We start from the raw sequence: 22,640 nt of genomic DNA, 5'->3' as shown, positions 1-22,640 counted from the left end.
CACTTCTCAAACCAGGAGTTTTGGTCTTTCCTTTTCTCTTTACGTTTTAGAACTGGGTTGGTGTCAAAGTTCACCGGGCGGCACACCTGACCTTAATGGACGTAGGACTATTACGATCTTTTTTATCCTCCTTAACATGAACTTTGAAATGTTTCGTGCAGAAATAATAATGCAGTTGATTATGGGATGCCTCCCCCTACCGCAGAAGGAACGCCATTCATCTGCGAAATATGCCCTGAATTACCTTTTGAAAATCTGAGAAGTTCTGAATTCTAAAGGGCGTTGGCCACCAGCATTTCAGGTTAAGGGAATAGAGAGCTACGCTTATGACGGGGTTGTGATCGATAAAAGGGAGGAAGCATCCTCCCAGCTGACCTCTCTTTCCTCTCCCACTGACAGGCCGTGCCAGCCCTCAGAACTCACAGATCGTCCCTTCTTCCTTCCATCTAGCCAAATGTGGTTTATCCTTCAGAATTCGGCTAAAGCACCTTCCCTGTGAAATGGTCCTCTCTGAACTCCTACCGACCATGTCAAGAGCATGCGGCTGGGGAGGGCGGATGGGCTGCGTCTCCCCCACACCTCCAGGTTGCACGGCAGTGACAGTGACAGGCTACTACATGTGGCTGAGAAGGATGCTCAGGAAGCATCTAGCCGCAGTGGGCAAGGGTGGTCATCAGTGCTGATGTCTGAACCCCCAGTGACAAGAGGGGCTGGGCAGCCCCCCCTGGTAGCGCATGCCTTTCCCCAGATGGACACTAATTTGGCTTGATGACTTCCTGTTCCTCCTGTAAATGTTTGCTTGTTTGTTGTTGTGTATTTAAAAACTCCCAAGAATCTATCATGGACCTAGAAGCACTGAACAAATACTTTCGAATGACCACGGGGTAATCTGTAAGTATCAGTGGATTAATTCACTGACAAGCTCTTCTCAGCTGCTGTGTTCCTACCTTGCCCAAGGGCACCGCCTAATTTGGCATATTCATGCTGGGCATGAAGAACCATGAGAGGCGTTTTGGGGCTATACAACTATTTCGATGCTGCCATGCAACTTCTAGAATTCATATTTTATTAAGACTCTAAAAAAAATGTCTCGGTCCTCCATCAGAGATATCCTCAAAGCAGGGTGCTCACCCAAAATTCTGTGCAGAAACTTTCCAGAAAAAGTGCACACAATCCTGAAGTCAACAGTTTGGGAGCACGTATGACACCCGACATTCACTTTGTGCAAGGGCTTGAAATTTCCTCATCGACTCCCCGGTTGGAACTCCCCTCGTCTTGTGTCCTCTGCTCACATCCACACAGCCTGCGGCCAGGGATCTCCCTTTCCCCCCCCTGCACCGGACCGGAGGTCTCCCCCCACCCTTGCCCGCCTTGCCTCACCCCTCCACAGGGCCTCCCTAAGGTTGATGCCTAAGGGCCTGCTCAGAATTAGCTTCCCTTTGAAGAGGATTCTGAAGCACAGAGTGGGGCGGGAGTGGCCTCAACGCTCTAGAAGGCTGCAAAATAAATCAAAAGATGAAAGGAAATACGCGGAGCCAAGAATTCCTCCCCGGCCGGCAGAAGCGACGCGTTGACCGCGCGATGCTATGGGTGGCGCGGGGCAGCGCGCGGCACGTCGGGGTAGGGGCAGGGGTGGGGGGGCTGGGGGGGGGGGGGGAAGGGGGGGCGGGGGCGGGCGCGCGCGTACCTTCTTTCCGCCGTGGGGTCGCGGCCCCGCGCCTGCGGGTGCCGGCTGCCCCTCGGCCCCGGGCCCTGGCGGCTGGCGTCGGGGGCGGCGGGGGCGCGCGGCTCCCCGCGGTCGCGGCTGCGGTGCAGCGGCACCGACGTGCGCACGGCCGACACCACGTGGCCCGCGAAGGCGCGCTGGGGCGCCCCGGGCCGCAGGGCCCCGCGCGCGCGGGACGAGCCGGGCAGGCAGGGCCGCGTCTGCTCCATCACGCCGCCGCTGCAGCTGCGCGAGCAGGCGGACCAGGGCCCCCAGGCGCCCCACACGCCCTGGCCGCCGCCGCCGCCGTCTTCGGGGGCGCCCTGGGCCGCCGCCATCCGCTGCGGGACCTGCGGAGACAAGAGGCCGGTTAGGGGGCCCGAACACTCGCTCCTGCTTCACCCCCCCCCAGAGGCTCTGGGTAACCAGAAAGCGTTATCCGTTAGGCACTAGTAGGCACAGGGCTGGTTTTCAAATCAGAAGAATGAGGGGACTGTAATCCAGCCTAGGTTATATTCGCCTTATACCAATGCACTCATAAAATATAACTCCAACTTTTTTTTTTTTTTTTTTTTTTTTTTTATGTTGGAAGGGACACACAAAGGTAGACGTGCCTAAGGCTCACATACATAACTCGGTCCTCGCTTCCGGTGCCATGACCTTGGAGAGCTCAGTGTGGCACCCTCTCTCTTACTGAGGCTTATCCCTCAAGAGTGCCCCTTAACCTCCAACTTAGGTCCTCGGGATTCAGGCCAGAGGGACCGGACTTCCCTTAAGCTGCTGGAGAGGCCGCGTGGCCCAGTCTCCGTGCAGTCCCGGCACTGGGGACACCGCAAGTTAGAGGCCCTGCCCTAGAGCCAGGCGCCTAGGGTCACATCCCTGCCACCACTTCTAGCAGTGTGACTAGGAAGGGGGCCTGTGTTCTACCTCACAGGGATGTAAGGAGATTTAAGTCAGGTCTTCCATGTGCGTAGCAGGGAGCCTGGCACTAAATACATATTTGTTGGTAAGGCTAAAGTAGTGATTTTCCTGCTTCCATAGTAAATCGGAAGTCAGAAATGTCGGAAAGTTTCAAAGTTCTAACCTAGAGAGTGATTCTACACTCCTGTTCATTTAACCCATCATTTGACAGAGAACAGCGATGCCGGGCGCGGCAGGCGGGGCGGGTACGCAGTGTTCCTTCATGGTGCAGACATGCTCTGAGCACCAGCTATATGCCCATGCTGAGCTAGGCCCTGAGAACCAGGAGGAAAGCACCCCAGCTCCACACAAATGGCCTAGACCCAGCAGAAGAGCACTGTGCAGCTAGCACAAGACTGGGGGAGGCTCCTGGGGGGACTGGCTTCTCTGGCTGGGCGGGGTGGGGAGGGGAGAGGGATTCAGAAGGCCTCAGAGGGGGTGCCTGATTGGCTCAGTTGGGCTGAGCATCTGACTCTTGAGTTCGGCTCAGGTCATGATCCCAGGGTCACGGGATCCAGCCCCGTGTCGTGGAGCCTGCTTAGGAGTCTCTCGTCTCCAGCTGCCCCCCTCTTCCCAGCTTGCGCCCTCTCTATCTCAAAAAAAAAAAAAAAAAAAAAATTAATCAATTAAAAAAAAAATTAAGAAGCGGTGGCTTCTTAATTAATAAGAAGTGGGTGGCTCAGTGAGTTAAGCATCCACCTTCGGCCCAGGTCATGATCTTGTGGTTTGTGGGTTCCAGCCCCGTCAGACTCTGTGCTGACATCTCAGAGCCTGGAGCCTGCTTCAGATTCTGTGCCTCCCTTCCTCTCTCTCTCTCCCCCCCCCCCCGCCCCTCCCAGCTCATGTTCAATCTCTCTCTCTCAAAAATAAATAAACATAAAAAAATCAAATCAAACAAACAAACAAACAAAAAGGCGGCCTCAGAGAAGGAATCACAGTAATAGCTGTAATACTCAGGTGCCCACTCAATACCAGGTTAACACATGTAATCTCCGGCCCTCTCAGAGGTGTGGTTTCCCTGCCCGGGTCATGTCGCCACAGCAGGGTTTGGAGTTCAGTCTATTCAATTTCCAAGTCCCAGTCCTAATGTGGGACACTGACCAACACTATGACTTTCTTTAGAACATGAGTTTTTCAGTGAACCTCATGCTTCCATCCTAAGTGCAAAAAGCCATGATTAACTCAGCTTGTTGTTGTTGTTGTTTTAGATCTTGGTTTTGGAAGCATTTTTTGGCCCAAAGCTCAAACACTTTTCATGGTTGTGTTCTTCCTCTGTCCCCACAGTACCCCTGAGCAGTGAGAAGGTCCAGGGACCATCCTCCCCTTTGTGTGGCACAAACCCAAGAAGACTGAGCTCCTTCACACCACATGGAAATGACAGGTGGAGCTAAGATGACCTCAGAGGGGGCCTGTGAGGACTTGAGGAGGAAACCTTAATCACTGCTGTGGCTGGCACTGTAGTCACTAAAAGTGAGGGCTTAGCCCTTGGTTAGAGTCCTTGTCCCCAGGTAATCAGTCACCCGGAAGCCTTGGGGCTCGTTTAATTGAGGCCGTTTTCCTTCAACTACATTCCAGGGCAGAGTGGTCTGTGGATGACATCTGCAGCTCAAGTTGGGTTCCTGAAGGTTCAGGGAGCAACGATGGCAGGATGACACAGAGCGGAGGGAACCCAGGGAGCAAATAAGCATCTAATCAGAGGGTGAAGCCCAGAGGTGGATGTCACCCAGCCAGCCTTTGGGAGCCATGTTCAGAGAGCCAAGGCAGGAGGTTGGAGGTAACATGGGGTGGAGCCAGTGGGAGACGGAGTCAGAGCAAGGGCAAGACAGAAGGTTCTGTGACAGGAGGGCTACAGTTCCACACGGCCAGTGCGTGAGCAGCAGCGGGTGAATGGGTACATGAATAGTGACTACACTCAACTCATCGTTACTAAATTGGGGACCCAGGAGAGAAGGCTTTTTGCCTGTTTATAAATACAAACTAAAAGGAAAAAACACAAGCTTTTGTTCTTTCTCCTCTCTTACGTGCCCTGATTTCTTTTTTTTTTTTTAATTTTTTTTTAACGTTTATTTATTTTTGAGACAGAGACAGAGCATGAACGGGGGAGAGAGAGAGAGAGGGAGACACAGAATCTGAAACAGGCTCCAGGCTCTGAGCCATCAGCACAGAGCCTGACGCGGGGCTTGAACTCACGAACCTCGAGATCATGACCTGAGCCGAAGTCAGACGCCTAACCGACTGAGCCACCCAGGCGCCCCTGCCCTGATTTCTTAATATCAAACTGATCGTGGATTCACTCAGGTGGCTGGGAAAAAATGTGCTTAATCAGGCCACAGTCTTGATACATAACGTAATCCCTGAAGTGCTTGTAGTGGGTTGAATGGTGGCACGTCCGTGCCCTAACCCGGCAAAACTTGTGAATATGACCTTATTTGGCAAGAGGCTCATTCTATAATACTGATTGAGATGAGAACATCCTGGATTTTCTAGGCAGGCCCTAAATCCAATGACAAATGTTCTCACCCGACACAGAGGAGAAAACGCAGAGGGAAGGAGGCCACGTGACCACCGAGGCAGACCAGAGAGATAGAGCCATGAGCAGGAATGCAGGGAGCCATCACAAGCTGAAAGAAGCAGGAAGGATTTATCCCCCCGTAACTGGAAGAAGTGGGGGCCCTGGAAACACCTTGAATTTGAGCTTCTGGCCTCCAGAATTGTGAGGAAGAAATTTCTGTTGTTTCAAGCCATCAAGTTTATGGTGATTTGTTACAACTGCCCAAGGAAACGAATACAGTGTTTAGTACTTTCAGGACAAGGAAGAAGAGCGGACAGGCATTTTCTGAGCACCTTTTCTGGGTCTGGCATTGTGCAAACCCCTCGGGTAGGGACAGGCTCTACGGCCTAGGCACCACTTAGCTTCACATTACACTTTACAGGCCCCTCAGCCACCCTGACAGGTTGGTGTTATTTTGTCCCCTCTACATGGAACAAGTGAGGCCTCTAGAGGCTACATGGCTTGCCCAGTCTCAGGCTGGTAAGGGGCACAGACAGGACTGAAACTGAGGCCTGCTCACTCCTGTTCCAGGGTTCTTCCCCCCCACACCCCTGCAGCATGTTGCCTTTCTGCCTGCTTTTGGTGGAAAATAGAAGGGGAAAATGCGTAGAAATAAATCCACTTTGATAGTTCTAGCAGGATAATTGGGATAAACAAGCAAAGGCAGAAGGATGTGTCTGACACATTGCGGGACTTCAGTTATCCACGGCCTCCTGGGTTCTTATTAACGTTGATAAGGAAGGCACTGTCACTAACATTGGGATTAGACATGCAACTATACTAAAAGGCCACTTCCTAGAACTAATCCCACCCTGAATTTAGCTTCCCATTGCCAAATTGGGCAGGGTCCCTGGGGGAAGAAAACACGAAACCACATTCCACCCAATTCTATTCACAAGAATTCTCTAATTTATAGTTGAATTATGGTGAGTGACTTTAAATTCCATCTCAGTCCCCATGGTGGGAATCTGACCACATACTCCAAAATTGGATTTTTATACTATGCAGCCAGAAACAAAGAAAAAAGAGACAGAAAAACAAAAGGAAGGGAGGGGGGAAACAAAGAAAGAGAAAGAAAGGAAGAAAGAACAAAGAAAAAATAAAGGGAAGGGGGCTTTGGAGGTGACAGCACCCCTGAGAGCACCAAACTCCTATCCTCCCCGTACTCTTCCCAACCCTCCCCGTGACCTGCTCCCTCCTTGTTTCCCCATAGTCAAGGAGTTTTCTGTGACACAAGACGGGAAAACTTTCAAGTACCCTGAGACACAGTATTCCTAAAATCACGACTAACTAACAGGACCTCTGTTAGTCAGGGACAAGCATCAAAACCAAAGACTAAATCATGATGAGAGGCCAGAACAAAGAAGGAATCGAAACTTAAAGGCTTGTAATCTGCCAGCACATTGCTCCTTCCCCAGGATACACATGACATGTTAAGACTGAAGCAGAAAACCTGAGGCGCTTCTAAAATACACCCTAAACTGCTGTCTTTTCCTCACTTACGAAGATGGCTAACCAATCAGTAAGGAAAACATGAACAAGCCAAAGGAAATAAGGACAAAGGGCATAAGCGTGTGGTTTACAGTCATCAGGGACTGAATGTGTCCCCCTCAAAATTCAAATGTTGAAGCCCTAACCCTCAACGTGGTGGTATTTGGAGGTGAGGCCTTGGGAGTTAATGAGGTTTAGATGATGTCATGTTGGTGAGACCCCATGATAGGGCTCATGTTCTTATGAGAAGAGCAAGAAAGACCAGGAATCTCTCTCTCTCTCTCTCTGTCTCTCTCTAGCATGTGAGGACATAGTGACAAGCCAGTGTCTGTAAGCCTGACAGAGAGCCTTCACGGGCAACCAAATCTTGATCTTGGATTTCCCAGCCTCCAGAACTGTGAGACATAAATGCCTAGTGTTTAAGCCCCCTACTCAATGGTATTTTGTTACAGCAACTCAGGCTGACCAATACAACAGGAAAGTCAATACAATATATGAAAACTGTTTAACATCACATACAATCAAACAAATGCAACAACAGAATAAAACAAGAGAATTCCAATTTGTACCTGTTAGATTGGCAAAGAATACAAAGGATGGCAAGATTGATATGATAGGGTAAGGACGTTCACTGCTGGTGGGACGCTAAACAGGGGCAACTTCTTTGGGAGGGAACTTTGCAATACCTATCACAGTTGTATTTTATTTTTGAAAATTTTTAATGTTTATTTAATTATTTTGAGAGACAGAGCCAGGGAGAGGCAGCGAGAGAGGAGGAAAGAATCCCAAGCAGGCCCCGTGCCGCCAGCATAGAGCCCAACACGGGGCTCGATCCCACACACCATGAGATCATGACGTGAGCTGAAATCAAGAGTTGGCCGCTCAACCGACTGAGCCACCCAGGCGGCCTAGCAGTCAAAGTTTTATACTGTGTTGGAAGCATACCTAATCCCCAAACCAAACTGGTGCTTGGTCTATTCCACTGGAGGTTCCAGGGTGGGTGTAGGGGTAAGATAACAGAATTAAAAGAGAAGCTTTTTGAAGTACACATGCCATGCTATGCCCCTTCCCCCAGAGACAATGATGTGTCCTGCCTGGAGTGAGGCAGGGGTCAAGGGAGAAATGTGTATTTTGGATAAAATCCCCCAAACCTTTTAATATCCCCCTTCTCACTTAAAAGCAACTATTTGATATTATGGTGCCTCTCTAAATAGTCAGACTGGGGCATGAGCCAGGGAGCAGAGAAAGGCGAAGCCATTCCGAGAAGTGAGAGAGTCAGGGAAGCTACATTCCTATTGAACTCAACTTGAGCCATGCAAAAGACGAGGTGGTTGCCGAACCAGAGGGAGAATTGAAATCCCCCAAAGACTCTGGGGTTGGAGCTGGATGCTGTAACTAACAACATTTTGGGATCCGTCGTACGGAAGTTAATGTTAGGCAGGGATTTTTGTGTAAATGTGTATCAACAGTAAGACGTGTGTGTAGGGCAGCCTGGCAGTCATTCCCCTTTCCCTGGGTCCTTTAGGAAATCACCCCTCCACACTGAATGAAGTGTGGTGGGAATGTATTCAGGGGCCCTGCCAGCTGAAGCCAAGGTAAGCAATGTGGGCCAATTGGACGCTCCCTCCCTGAAATCTGAATAGCCAGTAAAGGGGCCAAGAGACCACAAATGGCTTCGAGTCCTTCTTCCTGACCCCACTGTTTATTCTCTGAGACCATTTCTTTTGCTCTCTGGCATGCCTCAATGCCCACCTGCTTCCGTTGCTTGCAGTGAAGAACTCTAAATAATATCTAAATGGTTACAAACATTATCATATAAAGTGTGGTAACCAAAATAATGTGAAGTTAACTGGGTCTGCCTTTGGCACGGGATTTGGAGGCCAGAAAGCAGCGACTGGGATGACGAGAAGCCTCGGGGTTAGGGGAGTCCAGGACTACAGGATTCATGGAGACAACAGCTGACCACAGTCTGCATAACCAGAGAACCAAGGTCTCCCTAAAACAGGATGGACTGATGGAATAGGAGGTTCACAGGGACGGCGTGGGAGCTCAGAGAAGAATAGGGTAAGCGATAATCCGAGCAGCAGTGGCTGTCGTATTTCATCATAGTTTTTTTAAGGGGGATGAACACATGCCCCTTAGGATGGCCAAACAAACTAGGGCTTGATAGACTCAGTGAAACACCATAATCATGAACAATACAGAGCGATATGGAAACAGCCTTGGAATATAATATTAAGTGAAAAGTACCAAATAGAAACTTGCAACTATACCATGATTATAATGATGTAAAGATTCTGTAGGCATATAATAAACAAAGCCTGGAAGGGGACGTGGAAAAATGAAAACATACGACGTGTTACTGAAGCTGGACCCAGGGTAAGTTTTCTTGTAATTTAAAAAAAGTTCAGTGATGGTTACAATATTGCTTGCTCAATAAATACAAATAAATTGGGGTGCCTGGGTGGCTCTGGCGGTTAAGCGTCCGACTTCGGCTCAGGTCAAGATCTCGCGGTTTGTGAGGTCAAGCCCCACGTTGGGCTCCATGCTGACAGCTCAGAGCGTGGAGCCTGCTTCGGGTTGTGTCTTCCCGTCTCTCGGCCCCTCCCCTGCTCATGCTCTGTCTCTCTCTGTCTCTCAATAATAAATAAATGTTAAATAAATAAATAAATAAATAAATAAACAAACAAACAAATAAATGAAAATTGACTCAATGAAGAAAGATTCCGAGCAGATTGTGCAGGGTGGGAGACACAGAGGAGTAAACCAAGAGTCGGTGGTAGTCCTTGTCAGAGAAAGCCCGAGAATTTCTCATCGCCATCAGCAGATCTGTAACTAGGAACACAGCTCTAAATGTTTTCAATGTATTTGGTTTCGGTACGAATGTAAAATCATGTAAGATTTCACTGGTTTCTAATTTTCTTTCTACAAAATTAAACCCAGCATCTGTTCTTCATAGAAAACGAGTCACATGCAAAGTCTGAAATTCTAAAGTCTCGTTCTAGAAGAGACTGGAAAAAGTAGGTTTGCTTTTAGCCACATAACCAAGTCAACACCCTAAAGCAAACATTACGAAAATACACCTTGGATATTGAGCCCAGAGAGCAAAGTTTTGGAGAGCTGAGAGCAAACGAGAGCAGGAACATACAGCTGGCAGCTCAGCTGGGACATTTGTTACCTGAGACCCTGTGTGGGAGCATGGGGAGGGAGGTGCACTTTGATAAAACACACACACACACACACACACACACACACACACACACACACACAAAACTCCAAACTCATACCAGATCTAAATGAAGGACCACCACCATGGTTTTCTCCGAGACATAAATTCAACCTTCCATCTCAAACACCTATCTTGACTCTGACACAATACACTGTAAAGGTCCTCTCATCTTACCTCTGAGCATAACGTCCATGCCAGCAGCTATGAGACCAAAGTGAGAACCTTACAGATAGAGGAGACTGGAGCAAAACAGGCTCACCTTGACCATTGCATCAGAATCCCCCACTGGGTAATTTATATCTAAATGAGTTCTACAAATGCATTTCAGAACAGTTAAAAGGCTACACTTGCACAAAGCCATAACAAAGGAGAAGTCAGCGGAGGCCAAGGGAGAGACAGAGATATGTGGAAAGAGAAATACTAAGCCCATGCTAAAGCATGACCCGTTGACATGCAGTCACCCAAAAGCTAAGCAGGCGTGAGCTGGGTTGCTCTGCCCATTCCAGCTCTGTCTGCCTGGCCCTAAGGCTCTCTCTCAATCCTGTGTCCTTCTAGTTGGTGAATCCTTAAGTAAATAATCTCAGACACATCAAAACTCTTCCATATTCGCCCACATATGTGACGTTGAGTACATATTCTGGCCCAAACACTGCAGAACATGGACATACCCTTGCCCTCTGACTCCTGGCCTGTGTAGTTTCTCCATGTGTGACCCACAAGGTACCTACGACACAACCAACCTCACTCGCATCTAGTGACACTTGCAGATTCCTGGCTCTTATGCCAAACCTAGTGAAGAAGAACCTCTAGGGTGGGGCCCAGGAATATGAGTTTTAAACAAACTTCCCCAGTGATTTGAATGCGTCCTCTGGTTGGAGAATCACTGGCCACTGAACACCCCTAGGTGAGACTCAAACAAGGAAGCACTCACCTGAGCTCACCCTCGAGGAATTGGACCTCCACCATTCACTGCTACTTCCTTAATCCCAAAATGCTCTGGCCACATTACTTTATTACCCTCAAACTGCCTGCTCTTTGGCCTACGTCTTTCACTCCAGCCATTCAGGTTGAGGCCAGCCTGGAGTTTTATCATATGAGACAGGAAAATATTCACAGACGATAACCGCCTAATACAGGATTCACGTGTTACAAAGCAGACTCCATTTGAAACGTGCTTTTAACATCAGAAGTATAGCGGCAACGGCAAGTACGGAAAGATGAAAGGAGAGGAAGGGAAGACTCGTGGGAAACCCAGGACTGGCCCCTGTGTTCACGTCCCAAGTCTGCTGTTATTCACTCTGTGACTTGGGGCAAGTCCACCTGCGGTTCTAGGCCTCAGTTTCCATATCAGTAAAATGAGCCCGTTGGGCTTGATGAGGGCCGGGGTCCCTTCCAGTGCTAACAGGCTCTGATTTTTCCTGGAGGAGCTCTTCCATTCCTTGCCACGTACTGATTCGCTTCAAGGACACCGACACAGGGAGGCAATCTCACAGGTCGTGCCCAGGGCTCCCCACGGCCAGCCAAGGGCAGCCTGTAAGCGCAGAATATCTTCCCTAAGTGCAGTGCACAAGAGGCCTGGATGCATTTCCACGATATTCAAAGGCAGGGCTCAGCCAAAATGATGGAATGAGGTAAATATTTGGATGTGATCTGCATAATCGGAAACAATCCCCCCTTATGAAATTGACCTGACTCTTTCATCACCAGCCACATGGAAATTGTCCTCAGTTGTAACTAGAAAATAACACAGAGCATGTGCCGGGTACCGAAGTCTGCCCCGTGTTGCTGCGCAGTTACCCGGGAAACAGAAGCAGATGTCTGTGCACAGTGCCTGTGTGTGTGTGTTTTGTTTGGTGGCTGGTCCGTTTGGCCTCATGCTCTCAACAGCGATTGCCTATCTACAACCGCAGCCAACCAGGGCAGTCAAAATAATGAGTAATGCACACGATAAAGAGTGGCGGCTTCTGGGCCCCGAGGTTGACTTGGGGATCAGCAACTTTCCAGCGGAGGATTCCGCCTGGTGATTTGGCCATCTGCATCTGGGTCGACAGCCAGCAGGCTCTTCGAAGGCAGGCGATTCAAAAGCATTTTCCTGGGATATGTCAGCACCCAGCACAGAGCGGAGCACACAGTAGGTGTTCTATGAATATTTTGCCGGTGAACGATGCTGCAGATGGACTGTGATGGGGCGCTACCCAGATTGCCCGCCTCAGTTTTTCCCTTGGCCATCAAGGCTATTTTCTTGAAATCTAGCCCTACTGTGTCATTCTGTTGCTTACCAATGTCTCTTGAATTCTCACTCTCTCAAAGATGAGGTGCAAACTTATTCTGTACCATGGCACTCCAAGCCTTTCATCACCTATGCTCACCCGTCCTTTCTGGCTTGAATTCTACCACTGCTCCCCCTCTGACCCCCAACATTCACACCATGCATAACGTAGGATGTGCCCTTTCTCCCCTCCAGCCTGCATCCTGCTGTGCTGTGACTCAAATGTTCTCTCCCTTCTCCCCTTCTCCTCTTCCTGCGAATTCCTACTCAACTCCAACCAGGTCCAAGTTTTGAAGACCAGCATCCAGGTCCAATGGTCTCTCCGTCTCATGCTCCAGGGCCATCACCACATCTCTCCGTAGCACTTACCACCTGGCACTAGAATTATCTGTGTATACAACCATCTCCCCAACAACACTTGGAGCTCCCCAAGGCAGGGATTATGTCTTCTTTGTGTTCCATCTACGCTAACAGTGCCTCATACAGAGTCTGTCACCTGGCAGGCCCTCAGGAAATATCTGACGGGTGGATCAGATGGGTGGATGAATGAATGACAAATGTACCAACTGCTTGGTTTCCTGCCCATTTGCTTTGTTAAATGTCAAACACTTCCTCTGTCTCGCAGCCCACGTCCTGGCTGTTCAGCCACTTGGCTGGTCTCTGATGCCTAAATGTTCCATGTGCCTTAATGACAAGAGGCTGGCAATCCACAGGACAGTTCTCCCATCTCTTCAAAGTCATGCACTCAGTATTTGATCCCCTATCTCCTGCTTGTTGGTACTTTCTCTCTCCTTGACTCCAGGACACCATACTGTCCTGGTTTCCTCCTAAACTTTTAGCGGTCTCATCCTCTTCTGTCCAGATAGCTCTTCTTCTGTCTGTTGGCTTCCCCTCTTCTCTCTGCTCCTCGGGTGTTAAGGTTCCATCATAGGCCTTCCAATCTTATCCAAAGCTTCTTACAGAGAAATAAGCTGCAGCATCGGCAATAATCTTCACGTTGACATCCCCCTTATTAAGATACTCCCAAGCTCCGGATTTACATTCCCAGTAACCGACTGGACATGTCTACCAGGATGATGCATGGGCTTTCCGTACTCAATATGTCATGTAACGGGGACCTGAATACCCACTCCGTCTTCCAGTTCATCCAGATGTGGTCCCATCCAGTACTCCCTTCCTCCAACCGGGCACACGATTCGGGCACTTTTACCACAGAACCACCTCCGGATTCTGTCCCTTTTTGTCTATCCTCACAGCCCATAGTTGGGCCAAAGCCTCACTCCCATTTGCTCTTAGCTGGTCTCTATCCATGCAACACCCCCTCTCACACTATTTCCAGAATTACATTCTTAAAAAATCACATCATCCAAGTCCCATGTTCACTGACCTCCCTGAAATCCCTTCTGCTTCCAGGACTCAATCCAGCCAGCCTGCCCGGCTGACACTGCCCTTTACTTTTTGGTCCCCACAACCTCCCCTGCCAGCACTCCTATTCTTAACTTCTCACTCAACCACACCAAGCCTTTACACCACTCTGTGCCTCCTACGACCCATGTCACTGGCCTCAAAAGCCCTCCCTCACCCTAACCCTACTTTACCTGAGAAATTCCTGCTCGTTCTTCAAGGCCTACTGAAGATTACGCCCTCTCTGCAGACTGCCTGAACTCCCCAGGCAAGGACAATGCCTCTGTCCTGTAAGTACCCACGGCATTTGAGGCACGCTTATAATTTCTGTTTTTATGTGCCCTACACCCCAAGTTGTGAAACAAAACCAGGTATAAATTTTGTACGCTGATTTACAAATGGAGTAACTACAAAACTTACAACCAAAAAAAAAATTCAAATCAAGAATATTAATCTAAGGGGCGCCTGGTTGGCTCGGTCAGTTACGCATCCGACTTCGGCTCAGGTCATGATCTCATGGTCCGTGAGTTTGAGCCCTGCATAGGGCTCTGTGCTGACGGCTCAGAGCCTGGAGACCGCTTCAGATTCTGTGTCCCCCTCTCTTTCTGCCCCTCCCCGCTTCACGCTGTCTCCCTCTCTCTCTGTGTCTCAAAACTAAATAAACATTAAAAAAAAAGAATATTAATTTAATGTGATTGATGGTTAATGAGAATTTGAGCACAATGGACCGTAATTTGAGTTATTTTTCCTTTTGAAAAGTGAGCTTGTTTTAAGCCACCAATCCACGATGTTGATGTGCCAAGCTAGAAGCCTGAACAATTTTAAACGCTGCTTAACGAAAACGGGTCACTACGGTGTACCAACACATTTGCTGCCGATAAGCTACTACGAGTTGGGTGACAAGAGACAGAACCCACGCAAGATAACAGAAGGTGGACATGTTTCTGACCTCTACGGGAGAAGGGGTCTTTGACGACTGGGACCCCATATGGTATCTCAATTTCCCCATTTATAAAAAAATTTTTTTTAATGTTTATTTATTTTTGAGAGGGAGAGAAACGGAGTACGGGCAGGGGAGGAGCAGAGAGAGAGAGAAAGAGACACAGGATCCGAAGCGGGCTCCAGGCTCCGAGCTGTCAGCACAGAGCCCGACGCGGGGCTCGAACCCACAAACCGTGAGATCATGACCTGAGCCGAAGTCGGACATTTAACCGCCTGAGCCACCCAGGCCCCCCATCATTTTCCCCATTTTTTTTTATGGATTCTCACCGAAATGGAGGTACTTGGTTAAGGAATTGCCATTCAGATTATCTATAATAGACAAGTTAATATTTTTAGGTTATCATCAAAATCAATATCCTAAACAAATAATAATAATAATAATAATAATAATAACAATCTAACATATCCCAGACTCCAGGAGGCCATGGGGCCTCAGCTTATAAAACATTTTCATTCTAAAGAAAAATGAACTGATGAGGCTCAGAGCCAGGATTTGACCCCAGTAAGCGTTGGGCTGATTCCAAACCTCAGACTCTTCTCTCTGCCCCATGGTGCTTAATTCTCAAGAATGCTATTTGAAGACCCAAATCCTGGGTACCAAAGGGCTTTGTAAACCGTAAACTCCTACACAGTTGTTGGTTTAGGGTTTGGTTGTTACAATTTATATATGTACAAGAAAAATACTTCAGAAAAGAAGCTGGTACATTTTAGGAGACAGCTGTCTTGCCCAATATAACGGCTCTTTAAGGAGACAATCATTATACCAGTTCTTCACCTATGTTCAATAGGTTACAACTCAAACCTGCTACTATTTTATTAAGATGGTGAAGATCTTATTTACATGCTCCATGGGAGCAGGTGACGGCAACAGGCGAGCAGAGCACTTAGGCTTCTTGGGGCACCTGGGTGGCTCAGCCGGTTAAGCATCAGACTCTGGATTTCGGCTCGGGTCACGATCTCACGGTTTGTGAGTTCAAGCCCTCTGTCAGTGAGCAGCCTGCTTGGGATTCTCTCTGCCCCTCTCCCATTCCCAGGCACGTGCGTGCTCCCTCAATCTCTCTCACTCGAAATAAATAAATGACCATTTAAGAAAAAAAAAAAAAAAAAAAAAAGGAAAAGAAAAAGAAAACTTAGGCTTCTCCACCAAAGAAAAAGATGCTGATAATCAGGGCCCCAGGGATGAAGGTGACAAGAAAAGCCCTCTGCTTCTGCAGGAGCACCACTGAGCAGGTGTCTCTGGATGGGGTGCGAACAAACCTGGACTGTATCCTGTCCAGAATCCACTTAAGTTCCCTGGCTGCGCGTTAGTCATTTCTAACAACTTATAAGCTCTACCTCCCACGTTTAAACGGTATTTCTCTGACTTCCTGAAAGGGAGGCAATGACTGTCTACGAAGTCCCTACCATGTGCCAGGCACTTTACTAACTGACTTCGTCTAACCTGCAAAGCTGGCTTCCTCCTATCGACCGAATCTTAATCCAAACGTCACCTCCCTAACAAGGCCTCCTTGGCCACCGCATCTAGCGTTGGGCTCATATGGGCTCCCACCTACATACACCTCACCAGCACGTTGCCTTATTGCATTTTCCTCGTAGCCGTCAGTACAGTCTGAATTGTTCTCATTTGCTTCCTTGTTTCTTGTCTGTTCCTCTCACCTGGAATAGAAATGCCTCACTTTCTGGGAGGGTCTCGTGGATCTTTTTTTCACATCTACCCCCAGCCGCATGCTCAGTGGTCATTGAATAAATGCACCTCTGCCAGGGAGGAAATACTTTCCTGCTGTGTTAGCTGAGAAGCTGATAGAATCTGCCTAAAGTTAAGCTGCTAGGAAGTAATATAAGCAGATTTCAAAGTCAGATCTACCTGCTCCAGGAGTCCAGACGGCCACTACCCAGGCTTCTCTAACTGGGGTTATTAGCAGTGCACCAAGGACACTGGGACACCCCAGAAAAAATATGTGGCATCTTCCCGAGCTATTAATTTCCTCAAGGATATTTTTTATAAGGGAAGTATGTATATGTGGATTTTGTCCTGATGTTAAGTAATTTAAAGCATTGTTTTAAAAATAAAACAATCAGGGAGCACCTGGGTGGCTCAGTCACTTAAGCGTCCGACTTCGGCTCAGGTCATGATCTCACGGTTCATGGGTTCGAGCCTCGCATTGGGCTCTGTGCTGACAGCTCAGAGCCTGGAGCCTGCTTCAGATTCTGTGTCTCCCTCTCTCTTTGTCCCTCCCCCATTCATTCTCTCTCTCTCTCTCTCTCTCTCTCTCTCTCAAAAATAAATGTTAAAAAAATAAATAAATAAATAAATCGAACAATCACATATTTTGGGACAGAATGCCGTATTTCCATGAACGTTTACGGGAATAGCAGACCTCAAGGAAATTGTGAGACTGTGGTAGGCCGCTTTGGGCTACCCCAAAGGCTGCATGTGCACATGGGCGTGTATGTGTGTGTGCATGCATGCACATGTTCACACTCTTCTGCTGGTGAAATACTTGTGGGGGAGACATATGGAAAGCCTGAACTATACTGGCTGCCCCCCAAAAGCGCTGGGGCTGAAACGATTTAAGCAGAGAGGAAAGTCGTCGAAGGAGAGACACCCTCAACAATGATCTTTGCAACGAGAAAGATCAACAGATCTCCACTAAAGAGGTTTGAGCTAGAAGGAAAAGCACAGACGTCATTAAAAATAGACTCTGTTTCCAAGGACGGTTGTAAAGTCTCCTCCCCAGAGCTGTTCAAAATAGAACAGATTCATCTTTCTGGGATGGCGTGGGTGTGGTCTTGCCTGAAAGAGCAAATCTCTGGAAACGATTTCCATCTCGAGAACTCTACGGTCTAGACCACCAGTTGGCAGCCGAATGGAGAGCTCCCCCCACTGTTTCTGGAATGATTTTTAAAAAAGGGCCTCTCTTTACAGTAGCTGGCTTGATGTGAAACTGCTGCCCCAGATACTCACAGACAAGGTTTCCTGGTCTGGACCCCTTTGCCCAGGCAGGGAACACAGCACTCCAGCAGTGCCCGTCCCTCTAAATGAGCTCCTCCTGCCTGTCAGGTGAACGGGAACACCACCTGCCCAGGCTGATGCCGGTCATGTGTTCGGCAGAGAAGGAGCCCCTCTCTGCAGCACTCATAGGCTTCCCCAAACATTTGAAGTCTCCCTGGCTCTGAACCAACAATCCCTCTCCGAGCCAACAGCTTACAGCCCATTAAAACCCTGTGCAAATGCAAACACTCTCTCCATTAGACAAGGAAGAAACAAGAACCACGTCTTGGGACCAAGCTAGCAGTTGTTGAAACTGGACTAGGGGCTGGAGTCTCTGAAGAGGAAATATCACTGTATTAAAAACCACAACTATTTCCAATGCTCACAGTCAATTACATGGGAGACCAAAGGCACTGCTGGAAACCCCGCGAGGGCAAGCAGATTCTGCCACGTGCGGGCAGTACTGGTTTGGGGAAACTAGAGACGGGTGTGGATTTCAGGGCTGCTTGAGGCTTGAGACCCAGTGTGTGCAACGGTGAGAACACTACCCTGGTCCACGCGTGAGGCCGTTTCATCCACACCCCGAGCCCATGGTATCAGCATCGTCCTCATTTTATAGCCATAGGAGAGTTCGCTAATCTAACTGGTTAGAATCCCAGCTGCCGACTGGACCACATTTATCGGTGAGCAGAGGGGCCGCTTTGCAACCCTCCACGCTTCTGGCTGTTCCCTCCACCCCACGGGGTCCCCCATCTTCTGCGCACCCACTTGAGAGTGTCGGTCACTGCTCTGGGCTCAAAGAGGTCAGAGGCACCAGGTGGGCCTCACGGCCAAGCTGTATCATACACTTGAGCTTCATCAGAACTTTGCGTTGGGAGTCATTAGGCATTGATCCAGATAAAGGGTTTTCTGGCAATTTACTCACAATGTAAATCTTTATACCGTGAACTGGGTGTAACAGGAACGATTCAAAGGGAGCACAACCACCATCACACAGATATTGGCCAGGTGAGATTCCTGTGGGAAGGCAGCCTGGGGCATCGGAGAAACCGCAGCTCCCATCATATGGCACCACTCTGCTCGGGGCTTTGCCACCAACAGGGCGCCTCGCTCTTCTTCTGTTGGTGATGGTTATGAATGGAGCTGCGCTGAGGGTTGATTTTGTGCTCCCCCACCCCTGCCATCTTATTTCAGTTTTGGACTTTCTTGATTACAGCGATGGATTATGATGACAATGGCCTGAAAATATTACCAAAATAGACCTTGTGGCCATTAAAAACACTGTATTAATTACATTCTTAGAGAAATTACTTTGTTATTGTAAGCATAAAACTCTCGAAACTTAATCCTTTTCTTCCTTTGGAACAATGGCTTTGATCACTGAGGTTTAGCACAAGAACTTGCTGGGTCATAACTGATAGATTACAACAAGACACATTGTATTTTGTCTCCCATCTGCTATGTTCTCGGGGGTCTCTCTCCCTTGGGAATGCCACAGGCAGGATCCAGGCGTTTCAGGGTCTCTGGCTACAACATCATTGGGCGATGTGACAAGCTCAGCACGACAGAGTCCTGACATGATACATCGGGTGCTCTAGGTCCCACCGCCAGTGAGAGCCAGGACACCAGCCCAGGATTTCTCCTGCTCTCTCCACCTCCCCTCCCGAGTCAGCCTGACATGGAAGGTCAGGGAGCTGCAGACCAGCCTGTCTGGGACAACAGGGACTCAGCAAGCATCAGAACGATGTGAAAAGTGATGGGGTTTCTGGCTGAAAGGACAGTCACGGAAACGAAAGAGAAGCAGGCTGGGCCCAGGGATGCGGTGAGAATTCTAGGAAGTGCCCTCCATCACCCCTAACAGGCATTGTGCCTGAAACTCCCAACTGAAGGAGAAACCTGGGGAAGGTTCCAGAGGCCTCTGTGTCTCCTGTATGCGCTGCCGCTGCTGCTGCTTCTAGAACAATAGTTCTCAATGGAGGCAATTCTGCCCATCGGGGGACGTGAGATGCCTGGAGACATTTCTGGGTGTCACAACTGAGGGGTGGGGGATGGTATCTGGGGAGGTACATGCCAGGGGTGTTGCTAACAAGCCACAGGGTACAACATGGTCACCCCCCCCCTTCCCCCCCCCCCCCCCCCCACAGTCAGTCATCTGTCCCAAAACGCCAGTGGTCCTGAGGCTGAGAAACCCTGACTTGGAGGAAGTCAGGGACACCTTGACACCTCCCATCCCAACCTTTTTCTCTGCAGAGGCCCATTTCCGGCATGTGCAGCACCAAAGGATCCAGTCCCCAGAGCCGTCCGCATTATAACTGAGAGGAGGAAGGGGATGAGGCACATAGCGAGAGGGAGCAAAGGTCCAAAAAGAAACAGTCCAAAGCAAACGGGACCATGGGGGTGCACTTGTGGGGACCCCAAGTCGCACCGCTGGCCCTGCCTCTAATGGGTCATGACACCCGGGCAAGGAGCCTGTGTAGGCCAGGTGGTTCTTCGTGCGAGACTGGCGGATGTTGATACGGGCTAATTTCAAACAAGGCCTTGAATACAATGACACATCAGAGGATTTCCAGTGAATCTATTAACAGGGGAACTTCTTGTGCCAGTTGACTAAACTCAACCCTCCTGAGGTTAAACTGGGGAGATACCCAGACTGGAGCTGGTCAGTTGGGATGCAAAGGAATGCCGCTCTCTCATTAGGTGGTTGAGGCAGGGCCCTTACCATGACTGGGTCATCCATATCAGGGGACGGCCAGGTGCCCCCGCGTGCATGGCCAAAGGGTTAACTCTGCCGAGAGCCTACACATCCCAGTTGGCCTTCTCGGGGGCTAGGGATACCCGGCCAGGTGGAAGAGGTGGACCGTGCTCAGCTGGCAAGCCCCTTGCCCTGGATGGGACCGCCCTCTGATCCATACTGCCCTCCTCGCCCAAAGCTACTCTGTGACACGACGACGCTATGGTTTACATTCCTCCGACCATCTGGGCAAACTGAGGCAACTGTCCAACCGGGAGGAAGGGGGGGGGCAGGTGACCCCAGAAAGCCCTCCTGGCCTGACGTAAGAATCTCAGCGTCCTGGACAGAGACCCAGGGGAGACTGGTTTCCAGTGCGTGGGGCAGAGCTGCCCGCCAAGAGGGGCCAGAGAAGGAGGCAGCGTCTGGGCAGCACGGCCTGTGACAGCCTCACGGGACACACTTTGGTGGTTTTTCCTGTCTCTGCTTTGATGTTCCCCCCCCCCCCCCCGCCCATTTCCTCCAGCTTCTAAGTCACGCGTGGATTTCTCTGGGAGCCCTACATGTGGCATCAACTCTCCAAGAGTGCCTGACACCCAAAGGGCCATATTCCCTACCCACCTCTGCACCCCCAGTCCCTAGCGAGGGGACAGACAGGCAGCAGGTATGCAGCAAGGCCTTCAGGCAGATACACCCAGAGCCCTGCGGCCCCCAGTCCCCCAGAGGATAAGGAGCCGGTCCTCACAGCCCACGGTGCCTCCAGCTCATCTGTGCTATCTTAACATTCGGAACCGTCTAGGGACCCTGTCATCTGCCATGTCTTCCCCATGGTGTGCCAAGTGACAACCAACAGAAGGGGGCTCTGGTCTCTGTCTGAACTGGGAGAAGAAAAATGAAAGAGAGCTGTGTCAGAACATCCGGGCCAAAAAACACATTAAAGGACGGGAAGTTCTAGAAATAGGAGATTCTTTTTAGTACTGAAAAGCCACATGAGGCTGCAGAAATCAGGCATGATTGACTAAACAGCCCAGACCACACAGGAAAGGATGCCACTCCCAGGGAAGGCAGGCTTCCCCGAGTCTGGCAGGAAGACCCGCAGAAACTGCCCTTCATTCTCTTGTCATTATGGGTTCTTAGCGTAACCGAGCAAGCACCATTAGGCTCCAAGTACCGTGTAAGTGTTGTGCATGCATCAGTTCTGATTCCCGGAACAACCCCCAGCAACAATACCTGCCTGGGGACAGGGATTAGTATGCCCATTCTACATATAAGGAGACAGAAGCTCAGAGAATAACAATCTTGGGCCAGGTGGGAAAGACAGACACATTTCAACTCAAGTCCATGTGGAGAAGGTCTCCTGAGACTTTCAAGAGCAGGGACTTGCCTTTCTCTATCCCCTGCACTAAATGTAAGGCTGGGCATATGAAAGCTTCCCAGTGAATGTATAGCGGGTTGAAGTGAGCCCTCCCAAGTTCACGCAAGGGCATTCATCTTGACTTCTCTGACACGTAGAAGTCGCAACAACTCACCCGGAACCAACTCCCCTGCTGGTTTCTGCCGTGCGCACCATGACACCATTTTTTTTCCTTTTCCTGCTTCTCTGACAGCTACCTCTACAGCCATCCTGCATTCTACCTCCTCCAGAATCTCCCTCAACAGAAGATGCTTTCTTTTTCCTGTTTTTGCTCATCCATACCGACGGCTCGCCTAGAATGTGAGTCAGAGGATATGACTGACAATGGCTACCTGGCATGTCGGTCACTCTCTGATTGCCACCTTTCCGAAACTCATCTCAATACCTTCTACCTCAGCCCCTCAAGATCACCTCCTTCTGGTGGCTGGCGGCTTGTAATGCCTTTCTGCCAACCTCCACAAGTTCAAAATGGAGTCATTACTTTTCCCTCTGTGTGTCCTTTGCCCTGCAAACCCGGTCAGTTCTCAAGCTTTATTGATTCTTCCAATCATCTCTCCCATCTGACCCTGCCTTTGATTATAACTCCTCTAATTCGATTCCCAAATTCATAACAGAAACCCCCCTGGGTTTCTACAGAAAGCCCAAACCTGGGCTTTGAAAGAAGGCTATGCTGAGTTCAAATGTTGGTTCTGCCATTTATAAGCCCTATGACTCTGGATGGGCCATTCCACACAGATAAGCCTGAGCTTCTTCGCTGGTTAAAGTTACTCACTCGGTAGGGTGATCAAGTAAGACAGAAATCATATATGTACCATATCTAGCACCTAAGGGCTGCTCAATAATTGGTAAAAAAATCATCATCATCACCACCACCACCACACCCACCACTGGCTTC

General features: G+C 49.4%; 1 protein-coding gene across 1 annotated transcript in view; it reads right to left on the bottom strand.

Moving 5' to 3' along the window:
- THSD4 (thrombospondin type 1 domain containing 4) overlaps nt 1–22,640 on the bottom strand; it is a 568,037-nt gene that overhangs the window by 482,787 nt on the left and 62,610 nt on the right. Inside the window, exon 4 of the mRNA XM_049611866.1 lies at nt 1,688–2,055. Coding sequence (XP_049467823.1) covers nt 1,688–2,055 — 368 coding nt within the window. The remainder of the gene's footprint in view (nt 1–1,687; nt 2,056–22,640) is intronic.

The sequence above is a fragment of the Panthera uncia genome (assembly GCF_023721935.1).
Source record: "Panthera uncia isolate 11264 chromosome B3 unlocalized genomic scaffold, Puncia_PCG_1.0 HiC_scaffold_1, whole genome shotgun sequence".
NCBI lineage: Eukaryota > Metazoa > Chordata > Mammalia > Carnivora > Felidae > Panthera > Panthera uncia.
Note: the sequence above shows the minus strand (reverse complement) of the source record. Positions and strands in the feature narration are given on the sequence as shown.